The following is a 19,134-nucleotide window of genomic DNA, read 5'->3' as shown; positions in this document are numbered from 1 at the left end:
TTATGGTTATTGTGCTTGCTGATCTGGAGCTGTCACGGGTGTGGTAAACTTGCCACCGCTGCTGGTAATGTAGCACCGCTGCCATGCCCTTGGCCGTGAGGGTGGGATATTTCTTTTCTGGTTTTGAGCTCCTTGAGCTTGGCCACTGGGATTTTTAGACGTTCTTTGCACTGAAAGAAGTGCTGAATTATATCTGAATGATCTGCAGCTGCTCACTTTAGCTCCTTGTTTACCTTTCCTCTCTGGAGCCTGGTGCTGTGAGGGAAGATGGCGCCGGTGCAGCTCTGCTGCCGCAATGCGGGTTAGTTTCTTTTCTGGTCTCTGGTTGTTCTTCTAGTCTTCTTTTTCTCTTTCTCTTGTGTTTACATTTTTTATTTCTCTTCTGATAGTGTTTTCTGGCTATGAAAAGTGCTGATTTTGTGGCAATAGAGATTGAGCGTTAGCAGGGCTTGTAAATGCTGCTTTTCTTGGTCGCCATCTTCCTATTTTTTATTACTCTTTATTTTATTTATTTTTTTGGTGGTACTGGGGTTCCTGGAAACCCTTCTACCTCAGGGCTATACTCTAAGACCTATTTTTTATACTTTTTAAATTTGGAAACAGGGTCTCTTAAGCCAGCTCGGCTATCTTTGAACCTGTGTGATCCTCGTGTCTCTGCCACCCAAGTGCTGGGATTACAAGCGTGCACCACCATGCCCAGCCCTTTAGTCTTTATTTTAAAACAGGGTTTCACTGAGTGGCAAAGGGCCTCACTGAGTAGAGGTTGTTTGTGAACCGTGATCCTTCTGCCTCCCAAATGCTGGGATTATAGACATGGGCTACCATGCCCAACTATAATTGGAAACATTTTTAGAAGGTGAGAAAAGGTTGAGTGGATTAAAAAAATTACAACTGCTAAGACATTAGTAGTTTTATCTTTGTAATCTTCTTAAATGTAACCTAACTTTTTTTTTTTTTTTCTTGTTTAGCAAAGACTGGTGAAATTGAGCCACTCCATGTAAAGCGCACCCAAGATAAAATTGAAAGAGATAAAACTAGTTTTCTTGAATTTGTCTCAAAAGATTGGTCAGAAGCACCTGTCCAGGATGCCCAAGGCACCTATCATGTACAAGAAGCTAATGCTATTTCAGCATCTGAAAATATCTCTGTGCCTTTTCCACAACCTACTGCTGGCCCCAAAAAACTCCCAATTTATCGACCAATTTCTACTCGAGTTTTTAGGAAAGAAAGAAACAAACAAAAAAGTTCAAGAAAGTTCGAAAAAGAATTGCACAGAGTAGAAAAGAATTCTATTCAAACAAAATTAGAAGAAATTTTAATTCTTTCTTCAAATTTCTCAGAAAGTGTAAATGCTTCTAGCTCAACCACTGGTGCGAAAATCAAGAAAGTGTTTTCTGAGGACCAATCTCACCCTGATCAGATCTCTGTGAGAGATTTAAGTGAAACATTTCCAAGTCCTCTACCAGGCCCTACAGCTTCTAAATTAAATAGATATAATTCTGGCCGTTTCCCACACAGTGTCTCAGTCGTTAGTAAAATCGTACTCACTATTAGTCAGTTTGCAAGTTCTATATCCTTACCACCTCCAATTTTACCAAGAAAACCTCGAAGACAGTCCATTATAGGTAAGTGATAGTCAGAAAATGTGTATAACAATGAGGTCAATTAGAGAAGTAGGGAGAGGAGAAATGCAAGCAAATGGCTTCCCTCCCCTGGGTTTTCAGGATAGAAAGATATAATCACCATTTACGTTTACCTTGCACCTGGGCTGGAGGGCGGTAACAGCAGTCCTGACCTTGCAGATCTGCCAAGGCCAAACTGGGTGCTTCCTTCATATGTTAGAGATGGGAACCAACAGGGAAATTCAGAGGATCAGAAAAACAAATGTAAAGGAGCAGTGAGAAAGAACATGATTTAGAAGGCATGAATTCCAGAAGTAGATCCAGTGTTGATGAATGCCTTTGGACAATTATAATGATGCTCATAACACACATAGATGGGTTTCATAAGTATCTTAAAGTCTCCCCCCTTTTATTTCTAGAAACGATTGCATTAGAAAATGAAAAGACAGAAAGTGCTCCAAGGATATTTGAAGGTAAATGCTAGGTTTATTACTATTCTTTTAGAAACTATATATAGGATTATCTGTTATAAAAATATCTGTGATTTTGTGTGTTTATGTATGCAGCTCACACATAGGACTCACCTCATTTTTAATTCCTTAAGCCATTGATTCAGTAGCTCTTTTTTAAAGTGTTGACCATGAACTAGATGTTGTACTAATGTTGAGAATATAAAAGCTGATATATTCTTAATCTGGGTGGTCAGGTAGACAAGCAATAAGAGTTAACTCCTTTTCATGTGACAGGCACTGTCTTAAGTCCTTTGACCTTAGTGACTTAACAGAAACAAAGGGAAAATAATCGTTAAAAAAGATTATACCATTCTAGACCTCACATTTATCTCTATCAACAATCTCATAAATATGGTCCATGGTAAATAATTTAGAATCATCAGTCACAGAAAGAGGAAGACAAAATGACCAAGAACTAGCAAAAAGATAAGCAAGGAAAACATACCCATACAAGCATTGAGTATTAGAGTGGTCTGATACCAATTTTAAAATAATCTGATGATTTCTGGGTCCATCCATGATTGAGTAGCTTCTATTGGACTAATGTCCTGGCAAAATTAACTACTAACTAAAGTTGCTGGAAGGTACATAAAGTGGCTGTTGAACGCATTAGAAAGTAAGCAATACAGATATGACTTGAGTGGTCACAGTCTCTGGAGGAAGGGCAGCTCATGAGGTAGTGCAAACTTTTCCTGATTTTTTTTTGTGGTATAGAAGAATGGACTACAAATAGAAAGTGGTCATTTATGTGGGTTGAGGAAGTTGTGGTCAGACTTCTGAGCTGCCAATAGAGTTGGGACTTGATGAGTAAAAACTTGGAAAGCATGGAAACGAATCTAAGAATCTCTATGAACACTCCCTTAAGGATGTTGGCTGATTTTTCTAAGGTACACATGTGCATGATAAGACTCTTGAGAAATATAGCACCAAACATCAGATGAGAAGCTAAGGAATTAAGCACAGATTTTTACAGTTGCACAAGAAAGATACAGGAGTTGAAATTCTGAGAAAAGGTAGGACTTTTGTATACACTGAGCTTTCTTTTGAAGACCAAGAAGACCTTTGCCTTAGGACTAAGAATGATGTTCTAGGGAAAGGACAAGACTAAAATAGACTAGTCCTAGTTGGATGTGGTTGTGTGTGCCTTTAATTTCATCCTTAGGAGAATCAGACAGGTGGATCAAAGGCTTGAGGCCAGTCTCATCAATTTACTGAAACCCTCAGCAACTTAGCAAGATACTGTTTCAAAATAAAAAGTAAAAGGACTGAAAGTGTAGTTTGGAGGTAGAACAACACTGAGTTCAACCATTAGTACAGAATAAAATGGGCTGTACTATAAAGCTCAGAACCTATCCTTGATAAATCAAAATGATACTTTTTGTTTAACTGAAGAAAACCTAACACTTGTTAGAATTATCCAGACTCCTAAAAATCATTCCTCCACAAAGTCCAACACTAAGTTAAAAAAAAAACCACACACAAAGCATTCTAAAAAAGCAGTATAAAATGTCTGAATACCAATAGAAGAGCCTGTAGACAATAGAAACAGCTTCATGATTGACCCAGAGTTTCAAAGAGGGATTTCATGATAATTATGAATACTACATTTAAGAAAATAAACAAAAGGCCAAAGAATTTCACATGGATTTTCATTTTAATAATAAGTCAAAACTCTAGAGAAGAAAAATGGTATAACAATATTTCAACAGCTGTGTTCATAGGAGAGTAAACACAGCAGACTGCTCCAACCAGAGGACTTTTAAGCCCCCATTTCTTCTCAGTTGTTCTGTCTCGCTGTCTGTGTTGCAAGTGAAATTCTGCGCTCCTCCTCCACTTCACTAGCCTAACCAAGCCACACTCTCATTTCTGCTTTATATTGAGTTTCTTCTACTCTGATAGTTCCCTCCTTGGAAAGTTTAAGGTGATTTTAAGGATTTTCAGACCTTTCAGCAATCTATTAGGGAATTTCTAACCTCTCTCTCTTTTCTACTCTAAAACCAGCTGCTTGAGTTTTGATGCTGAGGTAAGTTAAGTCATTAGAGAACAGGCTGCAGATTTAGTTAGGTCTCAATTCACAGACCTTTCCTTCCTGCCTTCCCCTTCCTTTGGAGGGGAAATTCTCCTTCTCAGTACAAGGCATCTCTACATCACATTGTGCATCTTTATTCTGTTTTGTTGTTGTTGGTGGTGGTGGTAATGGGGTTCCTGGAAGCCCTTCTGCCTCCGGGCTACACTCCCAGACCTATTTTATATTTTTTAAAATTGGAAACAGGGTCTCTTAAGCCAGCATGGCTGGCTTCGAACCTGCACGATCCTTCTGTCTCCACTTCCCAAGCGTGGAGATTACAAGCGTGCGCCACCACGCCCAGCTTGTGCATCTTTATTCTGGGGTTAACTTTCATATATCTTGATCTAAAATGGGCATAGAGGATTTATTCCAGAAACTAAAAACTAAACTTTTTTGGGTGATTTTCTAGGACACTTTATTTATTTTTTGTTTGCTTTTCAAGTTTTATTGGTGCATTGTAGTCATATATCTTAATGGAGTACAAGATGGTAGAGACATACATGCACACATCACTCATTTAGCCCTTCCCCAATTCCCACCCCATTCCCTCCCTCTCCCTCCTTCTCATGTTTGACTTAGTGATTGGTACTGATATGTTTGTTAATGTCCATCGTGTACATAGGGAGTTTTCCTCTTCTCCCCTCCCATCCCTTCAGTTAGGTGGCCTTATTTGCTCATCTATAGTTTCTCCTTCTTCATCTAAAGTTTCTCCTATGACCCATTTTCTCCCTAGCTTCAAAATATTTGGGACAGCATCTGCTTTTTTACTTTTTGTGACTGCCTAATCTCACTTAGCATAATGTTCTCCAGTTCCATCTATTTCCCTGTAAATGATGTAATTTTGTTCTTCTTTATGGGTGAGTAAAATTCCATTGTGTACATATCCCATAGTTTTGTAATCCATTCATCTGTTGATGGACATCTTAGGTGGTTCCATAGTTTGGCAATAATGAATAGTTTGTGCGGCTTTGAATATAGATACACATGCATTAGTTCTGTAGTTTGGTTCCCATTCTTTTGGGTAGATACCCAGAAGTGGTATTGCTGGATTATATGGAAGGTTCGTTCCTATTCTTCTGAGGATCCCATATACTGTTTTCCAAAGTGGTTGTACTAACCACTAGTGGTTTCAGTCCCACCAACAATGTCTTAGAGTTTACACTTCTCCACATTCTCCCCGCCATTTGTTGTTGTTTGTGCTTTTAATGATTTCCATTCTAGTTAGAGTTAGGTGAAATCTCAGGGTAGTTTTGATTTGCATCTCTCTGATTGCTAATGAAACATCTGAATTTTTTTTTGTGTGTGTGTGGTAATGGAGGTGAAACCCAGAGGCTTTCTATGTCCGGGCTACACTCCCAGACCTATTTTATACTTTGTTTGGGAACAGGGTCTCACTAAGTTGTTGAGAGTCTCACTAAGTAGCTGAGGCTGGCTTCGAACCTGCATGATCCTCCTGTCTCAGCCTCCCAAGCGCTGGGATTACAAGCATGCTCCACCACGCCCGGCTAGAATATTTTTGATTTGAACATTTTTTTCATATATTTTCTGGCCATTTGAATTTCTTATTTTGTGTCTATTTAGTTCATTTGCCCATTTTTGGATTGAGTTGTTTTCTTAGTGCTGAGTTTCTTGAGTTCTCTCTATATTCTTAGAAATTAGCCCTCTCTCAAAGGACTAATTGGCAAAATTTTTCTCCCATTTTGTCAGCTCTCTGTTGAGGTTTCTGATAGTTTCCTTTACTATAAAGAAGCTCTTCAGTTTAATGGAATCCCATGTATTAATCCACCTTTTAATTTCTTGTGCCTTTGGGGTCTTGTTGAGAAAGTGTTTATCTGTGCCTATGTGTTGCAGTGTTGGACCTATGCCCTCTTCAAGGAGCTGCAAGGTCTCTGGTCTGATTTCCAAGTCTTTGATCCATCTTGAATTGACTCTTGTGCAGGGTGAGAAAGTGGGATTTATTTCCATTTTTCTGCATATGGTTAACCAGCTTTGCCAGCAGCATTTGTTGAACAGGCTGTCTTTTTTCCAGTGCATGTTTTTTGCCCCGTTGTAAAAAAATCAACTGGCTGTAAGTGTGCAGACCTGTTTCTGGGCACTCTATCCAGCTCTATGTGCCTGTTTCTGTGCCAGTGCCATGCTGTTTTCATTACTAATTTGTTTTTGTTGCTAGTGTTTTGTTTAGCAGTTTTGCATCTAAGTTCATCAATGATGTAGTTTCTTTCCTTAGTTTTCCTGTAGTTTTCTTTCCTTGAGATGTCTTTATTTGGTTTTGGTATTAATGTGATGTTGACTTCATAGAATGTATTTGGAAGAATCCCGTTTCTTTCTATTTCATGAAATGGATTGAGGAGTACTGGGACTAGCTCTTCTAAAAAAAGGTTTTAAAAAATTCACTTAGGAAACCATCTGGTCCTGGAGTTTTGTTTGATGGTAGGCTCTGTATTGCTGCTTCAATCTTTGATTACTATTGGTCTGTTTAAGTTTTCTGTATCTTTTTTACTTAGTTTAGGAAGGTTGTATTTATCTAGAAATTTGTCAATTTCTTCTGCTATATTTTCCATTTTTAAATTTTTTATCATTGCATTGTAGTCAGTCAGACATCTTAGTTGAGTACAGGACAGTATAGACACACATGTACACAACACCCAATTTAGCCCTTACCCAATTCCCGCCCTATTTCCCCCTCTCCCTCCTTCTCAAGTTTGGCTTACTGATATGTTTGTCAATGTACATCATGTACGTTATGGAATTTCCCTCTTCCCCCCATTTTGTTAAAGTTTTACAAATTAGTTTCTGATAATCCTCTGGATTTCCACACTGTCAGTGGTAATATCTCCTTTTAATCTCTTATTTTTATAATTTGGATTGATTCTCTTTCTTTTGACTAAGTTGGCTAGTGTTTTATCTATCTTGTTTAATTTTTGTTTTTTGGTTTGTTGATTTTCTCTATTTTTCTTCTCTACTTCATTGATCTCTGCTCTGATTTTAATAATTTCCTGTCTTTACTGTATTTCTTTTTGTTGAAGCAATGCCATCATAATTATTGAGGTTGTAAAATATATTTCTTCAAGCAGTGCAGCAGAATGGCTGTGAATATAAAACATATTTCATAAAATTTCAAAATAGTTTCTGGCTGTACTTTGCTTTATATTTGTATAGGTCATCTTTAATGGAAGGTGAAAGCCAGAATGGGCATATTAAAGTATTTAAGTTTAGATCGTCTCTGGTTGACAAGGTCCTGGAGTTTTCCTTGTTGCTGTTGTGCTGTAGTTTTCTTTTCTGTGAGGAATCTACTGGCTGAGGAAAGAGTTCAATTTTGCAGGGCATTTCAATCATACTTAAAGTTGATGGTAGGGAAATGTGAGGCCATCTCTAAGGAGATATATGAGTTGTGATGCCCTTCATTGTTTTTATGAATCAAAAGGTTGTTTATAAGCCAGGTGTGGTGGCGCACGCTTGTAATCCCCACGCTTAGTACTGGGATTACAAGCATGCACCACCATGCCTGGCTATTTATCCAAAATTTGTAAATGGATTACAGAGTTATGGGATATATACACAATAGGATTCTACTCAGAAGTAAAGAACAAAACTACGTCGTTTGCAGGAAAATAGATGGAATAGGAGAACATTATGTTAAGTGAGATTAGCCAGTCACAGAAAGTAAAAGTTCATATGTTTTTTCTCATATGTGGAAGCTAAGGAGCAATTGGGAAACAAGAGGGACTTTAGATAATGGACAAGCAGCCCCAGCGCGGCCAGAGAGGTGGGTTAGATGGGGGGTAGAGGGAGGATCAGTGAAGCAAACACTTCCAGTGACATTGTATGCATATGTGAGGATATCAAAGCCAATCTCAATGCCCTCTATGGGGAAGCAGGAGAGAGGAGGGCACGAAGAAGCCCACCAAGTGCTGTGTGCTGTATGCCATCATCACTATGAACTACATTATCATATGAGGCTATAATGCACCAGTGAAAGTATATGAAAAGAAGAAATCTGTGAGTATATGTTTTTTAAGGCTAAAATTATTTTCTACTATTTATTTATTTATTTATTTATTTACTTATTTATTTATTTATTTATTTTACTGGGGATTAAGCCCAGGCACATTCTATCTCTGATTTACACCCCCAGCACTATTTTTTTTTTCTTTTTGGTGATGGTACTGGGGTTCCTGGAAGCCCTTCTACCTCCGGGCTACACTCCCAGACCTTTTTTGTACTGTTTTATTTCTGGAAACAGGGTCTCTTAAGCCAGTGGGGCTGGCTCCGAACCAGCACGATCCTCCTGTCTCCGCCTCCCAAGCGTGGGGATTACAAGTGTGCGCCACCACGCCCGGCCTTGTTTTTATTTTAAAATAAGGTCTTGCAAGGTTGATGAGAGTCTTACTACTTGCCGAGGCCATCCTCAAGCCTGAGATCCTCCTGTATCAGCCTCACATGTACTAGGACTAAAGGTGTGTGCCACCATGCCCACCCTACCTACTACTTTAAAAAGCTAAACAAGACAACAGTTATCTTGGCAAACAGAATCAACCAAGACCGGGTGGAGGAAGGATCTGGGACGCTCCTTCCAGAGGACGTGTACAGCTGAGCCCTATGGGAACTTAGTCGCATCACAGCATGAATAATACCTCTGGGTTTCACTTTGAGCAATAACACATTTAAGTTTCATGTTTTGTTTTGCTTTTCATAGGTTTTAGTAAAAGTAAAAGTAAAAGAAGAGAATCAGATGCATACATTTTACGTGGGGAAGGTTTTAAGACTGTTTCGGCAACACAATATGAAACAATAATGGCCATGACCAACCTCGCCATCGTCAACTGCCAAATACATGGAAGAAATGCACTTAATCTTAAGGTATGCTCATGCTTTTGTGACAGTATCCTGCTGTGTTATAAATTATTTTTACTTTTGGTTTCCTAAGGTAGGTTAACATTTCATGGTATTGAAGGCATCTTTCCTATTGGAAGAGAGAGTTCCCAGGAACATATCCAGAATTCATCCTTAAACCTCTCCTATTTTGCCTTTAGTCCATCAGCTAAATCTGAAAAGATACTCAGATCTAAAGCTATACACTGCTTTTTGCATTACTTAGCATGAAAATAGAAGTGGGATTCAGATTTATTATATTTTTCAGTTATCAGCATTCTTTGGACCTGTGTCAAATCTAGTGCTAAGCTGGCTTTTCACTGAGCAGAAGCTTTTTATGTATAATAACAATATGCATTACCATCTATTAAGTACTTAATATGTTCCAAGAAAATGCTACTCCTAAAACTTACAATATTCTGCAAAGTAGATATTTTATTTTATTTTATTTTATTACAAAATAATTTTTATTATTTTAAACCTGCACAACACATCTCATTTTTTTTTTCTAGTACCAGAAACAATTTAGAATGCTCTCAAATCTTCAGTGACTTGGAAAGTGATGACAATTTTTACAGTAATACAAAAGTTGAACATAGTAGCCAGCTTGGAAAGATAATTTTTTTCTTTTTTTTATTAATTTATTTTTAAATTGGTGCATTATAGTCATATATCAATCACATTGGAGTACAAGACTTGAGAGGATATACAAGCACACATCATCCAATTAGCCCTCCTCCAGCCCCCATCCCATTCCCTCCCCCTCCCTCCATCCCACCCTTCTTTGGTGATTTACTTTGATACATTTGTTTATGTACCTCCTGCATTTTAAAGAGGCTCCGTCCTCCAGTATTACATACCCTCTGATTGGTCACATTAGTTGCTTCACTATAGGGCCCTTTCTATAGCTCAACCTCTTCCTGTTGCCCTTTTCCTCCTAGTTATTGCTGATTAAGAGAAGCGTCTGATTTATATTTTCTACAATATTTCTCTGTGCATGCTGCGTTGCAAGTACCGATCCCCCTCTTGATGGTCCCAGTAGTGGCCTAGCTACTCAGTGGACTGATCCAGACCTCACTGGCTCAAGCAGCGGCCTTGCCTCATGGGAGGCCCCAGTTCTGGTCTCCCTGGCCCCTGCACCGGTCTAACCCCTAGGCTGGCTTTGGTCCTGGCCTTGGAGGCCACAGGAGTGAACTTGCCTCACGCCAGGCTCCGATGCTGGCCATTGGCCCCTGCACCGGCCTAACCCCTTGGCAGGATTCCAATCCCGGCCTCGGAGGCCCCAGCACTGGCCTAGCCTCATAGCAGGCTCCAATGCCAGCCTCGTTGGCCCCAGCACCGGCCTAACCCCTCAGCAGGCTCTGATCCTGGCCTCGAAGGCCCCAGCACCGGCCATGCCTCACAGCAGGCTCCGATGCCAGCCTCGCTGGCCCCAGCACTGGCCTAACCCCTCGGGAGGCTCTTATTCCGGCCTCGGATGTCCCAGCACCGGCCATGCCTCACGGCAGGCTGCGATGCCGGCCTCACTGGCTCCAGCACTGGCCTAACCCCTCAGCAGGCTCTTATCCTGCCCTCGGAGACCCCAGTATCGGCCTTGCCTCACGGCAGGCTCTGATGCCGGCCTCACTGGCCCCAGCACCGGCCTAACCCCTCGGCAGGCTCTTATCCCGGCCTTGGAGGACCCAGCACTGGCCTTGCTCACGGCAGGCTCCGATGCCAGCCACGCTGGCCCCAGCACCAGCCTAACCCCTCGGCAGGCTCTTATCCTGGCCTCGGAGGCCCCAGTACCGGCCTTGCCTCAAGGCAGGCTCCAATCCCGGCCTTGGAGGCCTCAGCACCGGCCTTGCCTCAAGGCAGGCTCCAATGCCGGCCTTGCTGGCCCCAGCATCGGCCTCACCCCTTGGCAGGCTCCAATCCCGGCCTCGGAGGCCCCAGTACCGACCTTGCCTAATGGCAGGCTCCGATGCCGGCCTAGCTGGCCCCAGCACTGGCCTAACCCCTCGGCAGACTCCGATACTGGCCTCGGATGTCCCAGCACCGGCCATGCCTCACGGCAGGCTGCGATGCCAGCCTCACTGGCTCCAGCACCGGCCTTACCCCTCAGCAGGCACTTATCCTGGCCTCGGAGACCCCAGTACCAGCCTTGCCTCAAGGCAGGCTCCGATCCCAGCCTCGGAGGCCCCAGCACCGACCTTGCCTTACGGCAGGCTCTGATGCCGGCCTCGCTGGCCCCAGCACCGGCCTAACCCCTCAGCAGGCTCTTATCCTGGCCTCGGAGGCCCCAGTATCGGCCCTGCCTCACGGCAGGCTGCGATGCCGGCCTCGCTGGCCCCAGCACCAGCCTAACCCCTCGGCAGGCTCTTATCCTGGCCTTGGAGGCCCCAGTACTGGCCTTGCCTCAAGGCAGGCTCCGATGTCGGCCTCACTGGCCCCAGCACCGGCATAACCCCTCGGCAGGCTCTTATCCTGGCCTCAGAGGCCCCAGCACCGACCTTGCCTTATGGCAGGCTCCGATGCCAGCCTCACTGGCCCCAGCACCGGCCTAACCCCTCGGCAGGCTCCGATCCTGGCCTTGGAGGCCCCAGCACTGGTCATGCCTCACGGCAGTCCCCAATGCCGGCCTCGCTGGCCTCAGCACCAGCCTAACCCCTCGGCAGGCTCTTATCCTGGCCTCTGAGGACCCAGCACCGGCCTTGCCTTATGGCAGGCTCCGATGCCAACCAGCTGGCCCCAGCACTGGCCTAACCCCTCGGTAGGCTCTTATCCCAAACTCGGATGCCCCAGTACCGGCCTTGCCTCAAGGCAGGCTCCAATTCCGGCCTCGGAGGCCCCAGTACCGACCTTGCCTAATGGCAGGCTCTGATGCCAGCCTCGCTGGCCCCAGCACTGGCCTAACCCCTCGGCAGACTCCGATACTGGCCTCGGATGTCCCAGCACCGGCCATGCCTCACGGCAGGCTGCGATGCCGGCCTCACTGGCTCCAGCACCGGCCTTACCCCTCAGCAGGCACTTATCCTGGCCTCGGAGACCCCAGTACCGGCCTTGCCTCAAGGCAGGCTCCGATCCCAGCCTCGGAGGCCCCAGCACCGACCTTGCCTTACGGCAGGCTCTGATGTCGGCCTCGCTGGCCCCAGCACCGGCCTAACCCCTCAGCAGGCTCTTATCCTGGCCTCGGAGGCCCCAGTATCAGCCCTGCCTCATGGCAGGCTCCGATGCTGGCCTCGCTGGCCCCAGCACCAGCCTAACCCCTCGGCAGGCTCTTATCCTGGCCTTGGAGGCCCCAGTACCGGCCTTGCCTCAAGGCAGGCTCCGATGCCGGCCTCACTGGCCCCAGCACTGGCCTAACCCCTCGGCAGGCTCTTATCCTGGCCTCGGAGGCCCCATTACCGGCCTTGTCTCACGGCAGGCTCTGATGTCAGCCTTGTTTGCCCCAGCACCGGTCTAACCCCTCAGCAGGTTCTGGACCCGACCTCGGAGGCCCCAGCACAAGCCTTGCCTCATGGCAGGCTCCAATGCCGGCTTCGCTGGCCCCAGCATCGGTCTAACCCCTCGGCAGGTTCCAATCCCGGCCACGGAGGCCTCAGTAGTGGCCTTGCCTCACAGCAAGCTCCGATGTCGGCCACTGGCCCTGGCGCCCGCCTAACCCCTCAGCAGGTTCCGATCACTGTCTCTGTGGTTATTATTTCAAAGGTTCCAGGTGTAATGTATCAGATCTCTGCCTCCCCTGAGTATTGGCCACTGGCATTGCCACTGCCTCCACCGTTTCAAATCCTTCCCAGGCTCTTTTTCCACTCTGAATGTTGTCCAGTGTTCCTAAGCATGCGTGATGGTAGCATTCGACATTTGGTGTAATTTCTCCAAAAAAATAAAGTTGGTAGGATCCGGTTTCTGCTTCTCCTGAATACAAGTTTCCACCACCATCGCGGAGAACTCTTTCAACACCGCATTTCTCCTTGGTCTCCGCTAAACTCTCCTTACAGGTGATGTCTGAGATTCTTAACAATATAGAGAAATATCAGTCCTCTTTCACGGGGAATTTTTCCATAAGTTCCAGTGCATTTAGATAAGTTTTGTCTGCATCTCCAGTGTCCTGGCATCCATAACGGCTTTCTTACCACCTCTCCGATATTTTTCTTTATTTTTTTCTGTTCTGGGCCCAGTTTCTCCAGGGGTCTGGCGTGCTACTCGCAGTTCGGCCTGGGGCCCAGAGTCCAGCGACCCAGGCCCCGGCTGGCGTGCCCCGCGCGCAACCCCTGCCCAGAACCCAGCGTCTTACTGGGCCCGGTTTCTCCAGGGGTCTGGCGTGCTACGCGCAGTTCAGCCCGGGGCCCAGAGTTCTGCGACCCAGGCTCCATTTGGCGTGCCCCGCGCACGACCCCCACCCAGAACCCAGCGTCTTACTGGGCCCAGTTTCTCCAGGGTTCTGGCGTACTATGCGCAGTTCGGCCTGGGGCCTAGGGTCCCGTGACCCGGGCCCCGGCTGGTGTGTGCCGCGCGCGACCCCTGCCCAGAACCCAGCGTCTTACTGGGCCCAGTTTCTCCAGGGGTCTCCAAAGTAGATATTTTATAAGCTTCATCTTACAGAGGAAAACACTGAGGCTCGTGACAGCGACTCACACAAAACCATGTGGAAAGCACATGGCAGAGCTTAGATCCAAGCCCAGAACTCTTTGGCCTCAAAAATTTATGTATTTGATGCAAACAGAAATCAGTCACACAGCCGGCATGGTGGCGCATGCTTGTAATCCCCGCGCTTGGGAGGTGGAGACAGGAGGATCCCGCAGGTTCGAAGTCAGCCTCACTGGCTTAAGAGACCCTGTTTCCAAATAAAAGATATAAAATACGTCTGGAGTGTAGCCTGGAGGTAGAAGGGCTTCCAGAAACCCCAGTACCACCAAAAAAAAAAAAAAAGAAAGAAAGAAAGAGAGAAAGAAAGCAAACAAACAACAAAAAACCCAAAGTAGACAATTTTGAAAGTGCCACTCATTAGCCAAAATGAATATGCACTGTTTTTTTTTCTGTTAGATTTAATGGCAAATATAAGAAATCAATCTTCAACAGTGAAATCTCTAACCAAGGAGTCTTTGGTTCAGAAGGTGGTCACTGACCAACTTGAGTTCTTTTTATTCTCTTGACAAAGAATTTTCTGAAGGCAAAGCAAGGCACTATGTGTGGATGGGCAGGAGTAGTATGACTGAATAATCTGGCAACTACCTTGCATGCAACAGAAAACATATTATTCCTTCTGGCTTTATACCTCTCTTGTATGGGCTCTGCATATTTTTTTTAATGGGAATTGTTATTTTTCAACATTTGGGATTATGGCTTTCAGAATGATTAGCACTGATAAGAAAGTAACTAGAAACTGGGCATGGTGGCACACACTTATAATCCCATTATTTGGGAGGCTGAGACAGGAGGATCACAGTTCCCAGACAGCCTCAGCTACTTAGTGAGGCTCTTTGCAACTCAGTGAGACCCTGTTTCAAAATAAAGAATAGGGCTGGGGGTGTAGCTCGGGGGTAGAATGCCCCTGAATTCCATCCCCAGTACTACAAAATAAATAAATAAATAAATAAATAAATAAATAAATAAATAAATAAATAAAAAATGGGTCTAGAAGGGTAGCTCAGAGGTAGAATGTCCCTGGGTTCCATCCCCAGTACTGTAAATAAATAAATTCATAAATAAATGAATAAATAAATAAATATAGATAGATAGATAGTAACTAGAGCTAATAAATATAGTAAAGTTATATGGTATAAGATCAACACAAAAGCATCAGCTGTGTTTCTGTATTACAGTAAAGGAAATGGCATTCAACCAAAATATTCAAAAAATAGATGAATAACTCGCTGAAACAAATTATCCTTATAAATTTGAAGAGGTACTTGACTTCACTCTAAATAAGAACAATACTTTTTATACTTTTATTGGTGCATTATAGTCTTACATCACAATGCACTTCATAGTGATACTAATACACATACAACTCGGAGGTAAAATTGCCTCTGGGTTCAATCCTCAGTACCAAAACAAAAAAGATTATTTTAATCTCTCATCACTTTCTTTTTAGGGATTTTTTCTCCTGCATTGTCCAGACTTAACACCTTTGGCTTTCCAGTTGATATATCTTAATTTATCATTTAATCATCTCCGCTACTTTCCCACAGAAGTGAGTCCATTTTAATTATTGTGGGGGGTACACACATACACATATACACACACACACAGAGGGAGGGAGGGAGAGAAGAGAGAGAGAGATAGAGAGAGAGAGAGAGAGAGAGAGAGAGAGAGAGAGAGAGAGAGAGAGAGAATGAATGAGACCTCTTAAGATACCGTGAAGTTACTGCAAAGTAAATTTATTTTGTATTGCATTCAGAAGGGCTTATTTATAGAAGTACAGAAAGTACAATACATTGTCCTTAGGAAGTCCCATGATATGATCTTCAAAAGCTCTGTTGTAGTTAGGCTCTAAAATGTGTTCTCACAATTGTATGATGTTTAAAAAATAATTTATTCTTCTAGTTTTGAATAAAACCTAAATTATACTTAGTCGTGTGCTAATAATCAGAAACTTTGACATTAAAGTTAGGGATCAGGTGATGTTTCAACAAGTTTTAATTATCATAAGATATAATATTTAGCTTAATAGAATGTATGAATGATAACTGGATACGGGATGAGTTAGTTTAATGTTATTTTAAATAAATGATACATTATGAATAAGTAGGATAGATTTTTTTCAGCGTCTGTAGTCTATGTCTCATCAGTCACTGAGTGATGGTTGTTTTGTGAATTGATTTTCAGAATATTGGCTTTTAGTGAATTGCTTTTTAGCAAATTGATCTGCCTTCTATTTCAAACATAGTATTGAAAACATACATTTTGTAGAAAATCTAATGAAATATCTATTTCACAGAACTTATACTTTAGTGTGGTGAGGTCATACATACATACATTTATGAGTGCATGTCCTATGGAAAAAAAGAGTTATGAAGAAAAATAATCTAAGTAGAAGGGACAGGGAGCTCTAATCTTGGATTCTTATTTCAATTAGGAAAAATTACTTTTTCTTTTCTAATATTTGAAACCAGTTTTATTAATTTGACGAGGACAATTTGGCAAGAATTCCCAGGAATACAAGGATCTTAGTTCTTCATGCTAATTTAATTTTGGTAGTATGTATTTGCCAAAAAATATTTCATCCATCAAAAATACAGTGAATAGTCAGGCACAGTGGTGCATGCCTGTAATCCCAATACTTGGGAGGCTGAGACTGAGATTTCAGTTTTGAAGTTAGCCTCGGCGACTTAGTGAGACCCTGTTTCAAAATAAAAAAAAAATGAAAGAGTGGGGGAAGTAGCTCAGATGTATAACACCACTAGGCTCAGTCTCCAACCACACACACACACACACACACACACACACACACACACACACACACACCAATGCTAAGAGAATACTGTAAATAACTTCATTACAAAAATTAGCATGTTTCACTCCACCAATTTTGGATTTTTATGATAATAAAAAATCTTAATAGCTGGGCATAGTAGCACACACCTGTAATCTCCATACTTGGGAGACTGAGACAGGATGATTGCCAATGAGGCTACATTGGTAGCCTCAGCAACTTAGCAAGACCCTGTTTCAAAATAAACAAAGGTTTAGGGGCATAGCCCAGAGGTAGAATGCCCCTGGGTTGCTGGGCATGGTGACACATGCTTGTAATCCTGTCCTGTCCCCCACCCTCCCTCCCTTCCTTCCTTCCTTTCTTCCTTCCATTCTTTCTTTTTTGCTTTTATTTTTGTAATACTGGAGATTAAATCCAGGGACCTTCTACCTCTGGGCTACACTCCCAGACCTATTTTATTTTTTATTTTGAAACAAGGTCTCGTTAAGTTGCTGAGAGCCTAAATTGCCGCGGCTGGCCTCAAATCTGCGATTTTCCTGTCTCCGCCTCCCAAGTACTAAGATTACATGTATGTGCCTCCACACCCAGCTTAATATAACTTTTAAAAGAGTGAATAGTAAGATTCACCAGAGAGCAAAAATGTATCAAGCAAAGATCACAGGTTTAAATGGTATTTTAATTTTAATATGAAAAATGAGAGGACAGGGAATTATATGATATAACTGTGATACCATCTGGCTATGATACCTGACATCACCAATCACTAAGTTTCCTCCACTTATTTTCCTGAGTTTGTGTCTACATTCTGCCCCCTTTCTTTTTTTTGGGGGGGGGTTGGTGGTACTGGATATTAGACCCAGGGGCATTCTACTTCTGAGCTATACCCACAGCCCTATAATATTTTTTATTTGGAAACAGGGGCTTAATAAGTTGCTTAGGGCCTTGCTAAATTGATGAGGCTGACTGCCAACCTGTGATCCTCGCTCTCAGCCCCCCAGTACTGGGATTACAATCATGAGCCACGTACCTGCTTCTTTCCTAACCTTTACACGATTGCCTCACATGAAACTGTGAGCTTGATCAAAAAGGATGACACTAGCCGGGCATGGTGGCTTAGGCTTGTAATCTCAGTACTAGGGAGGCTGAGATAAGAGGATTGCAGGTTTACAGCCAGCCTCAGCTACTTAGTGAGGCCCTGTTTCAAAATAAAGAATAAAAAATAGGGCTGGGGCTGTAGTTCGGAGATAGAAGGCCCCTAGATTCAATTCCCAGTACTGAAGAAAGAAAAAAAAAAAGGATCACTATTTCATATCATACTTATTAATGATGGTCAGTTGTTTGAAAGATTCACTTATATACATTAAGCAAATGTATTTATGGAGGCATATGATATATTGCTATACTGATTTTACTCTATGAGTTCAAAGAATTTATAAAAGGTAAAAAATAGGAGTTTGCATATTTTATTATTTCATTCATACTTGTTTCTTGTTTTATGTTTCCTAGATATTTTGTCTTAAAAATTTACAAGTACTGAAAATGAGAAATAATCCTATCAAAGAAATTCCTTCTGAAATTTACCAACTTAAGTTCCTTAGGATTTTCAGCATTGCCTTTAATTTGATTGCTAATCTTCCATATGGGTAAGGTTGATTATCTAGGATTAGAAAATAAAAAGTTTATAATTTAGTAAAGGATCATCTTCCCTTTTGAAAGCAGCTATAAAATTTTTGGCTATTTAGTAATTCTTCTTCTCTTCTGATTGACTGATTTGGATCTTATTATGGTATTCAAAATAATACCATCAGCTGCATAAATGGCGATCGACATGAGTTTAGTGAATGCACATCTGGAGATCTGTTATCTGAGTATGGATGTGGTCTCTGAAGCAGGTCAGGGGAGAACCTTGGACCTGTCCCTTCACAGCCTTTTTGAATATGAAAGAGCACTGACCTCGGATTTAGAAAATCTAGACCTCCAGCTTTAAAGTCTATGGACATTATCTGTTTTATCTGCAGAAAATAATTTGACCATACTTGCTTTAATTTCCTAATTATAAACTAAGGAAATTGACCTACATGATATGTAAGATCCCTTCAACTCTAGGAATGCTGGTGTAAAATCAGGCTTCTTCTCACATATAAATGAATACTCAACTTATAATGAAAGCTTTCGACTAAAACCTTAATCAAATGCCAAAACAAACATTCTTCAAGATATTTCTTCCAGTTAAAGTTTAACAAGTTGAATACAGGTTAAAGACATTTTGTGTGTGCATGCATGTATGTGCGTGTATGTGTGCATTCATCAGATATAAAAATAATTAAGCAAAGATCATAGATTTAAATTATATTTTTAATATTTATATGCAAAATGAATGGACAGGAAATTACTATGCTATTACTGTGAAGCCATCTGGCTCTGATACCTGATCACCAATCACTAAGGTTCCTCCACTTATTTTCCTAGGTCTGCATATATATAAAATATATAAATACTATATATATTATATATGTATGTGTATGAATAACACATAACTACATATATGTATATACAGGGTGATATATAGTTATATATATTTATATATAGCTAAATATATAGCATCCAAACAAATTCATACTGGATAATCCATAATCATAGTTA

At 42.2% G+C, this 19,134-nt stretch overlaps 1 protein-coding gene across 1 annotated transcript in view; it reads left to right on the top strand.

Moving 5' to 3' along the window:
* Window positions 1–267: 267 nt before the first annotated feature.
* LRRC63 (leucine rich repeat containing 63) overlaps window positions 268–19,134 on the top strand; it is a gene marked incomplete at both ends in the record, with an annotated part of 45,056 nt that continues 26,189 nt past the window's right edge. The window contains 6 exons of the mRNA XM_080689462.1: window positions 268–301; window positions 969–1,625; window positions 2,042–2,095; window positions 8,899–9,062; window positions 15,151–15,249; window positions 17,998–18,134. Coding sequence (XP_080545588.1) covers window positions 268–301; window positions 969–1,625; window positions 2,042–2,095; window positions 8,899–9,062; window positions 15,151–15,249; window positions 17,998–18,134 — 1,145 coding nt within the window. The remainder of the gene's footprint in view (window positions 302–968; window positions 1,626–2,041; window positions 2,096–8,898; window positions 9,063–15,150; window positions 15,250–17,997; window positions 18,135–19,134) is intronic.

Source organism: Muscardinus avellanarius (assembly GCF_963383645.1).
Source record: "Muscardinus avellanarius genome assembly, chromosome: 2".
NCBI lineage: Eukaryota > Metazoa > Chordata > Mammalia > Rodentia > Gliridae > Muscardinus > Muscardinus avellanarius.
The sequence above is the reverse complement of the archived record's forward strand: the minus strand, read 5'-3'. Positions and strand labels throughout refer to the sequence as shown.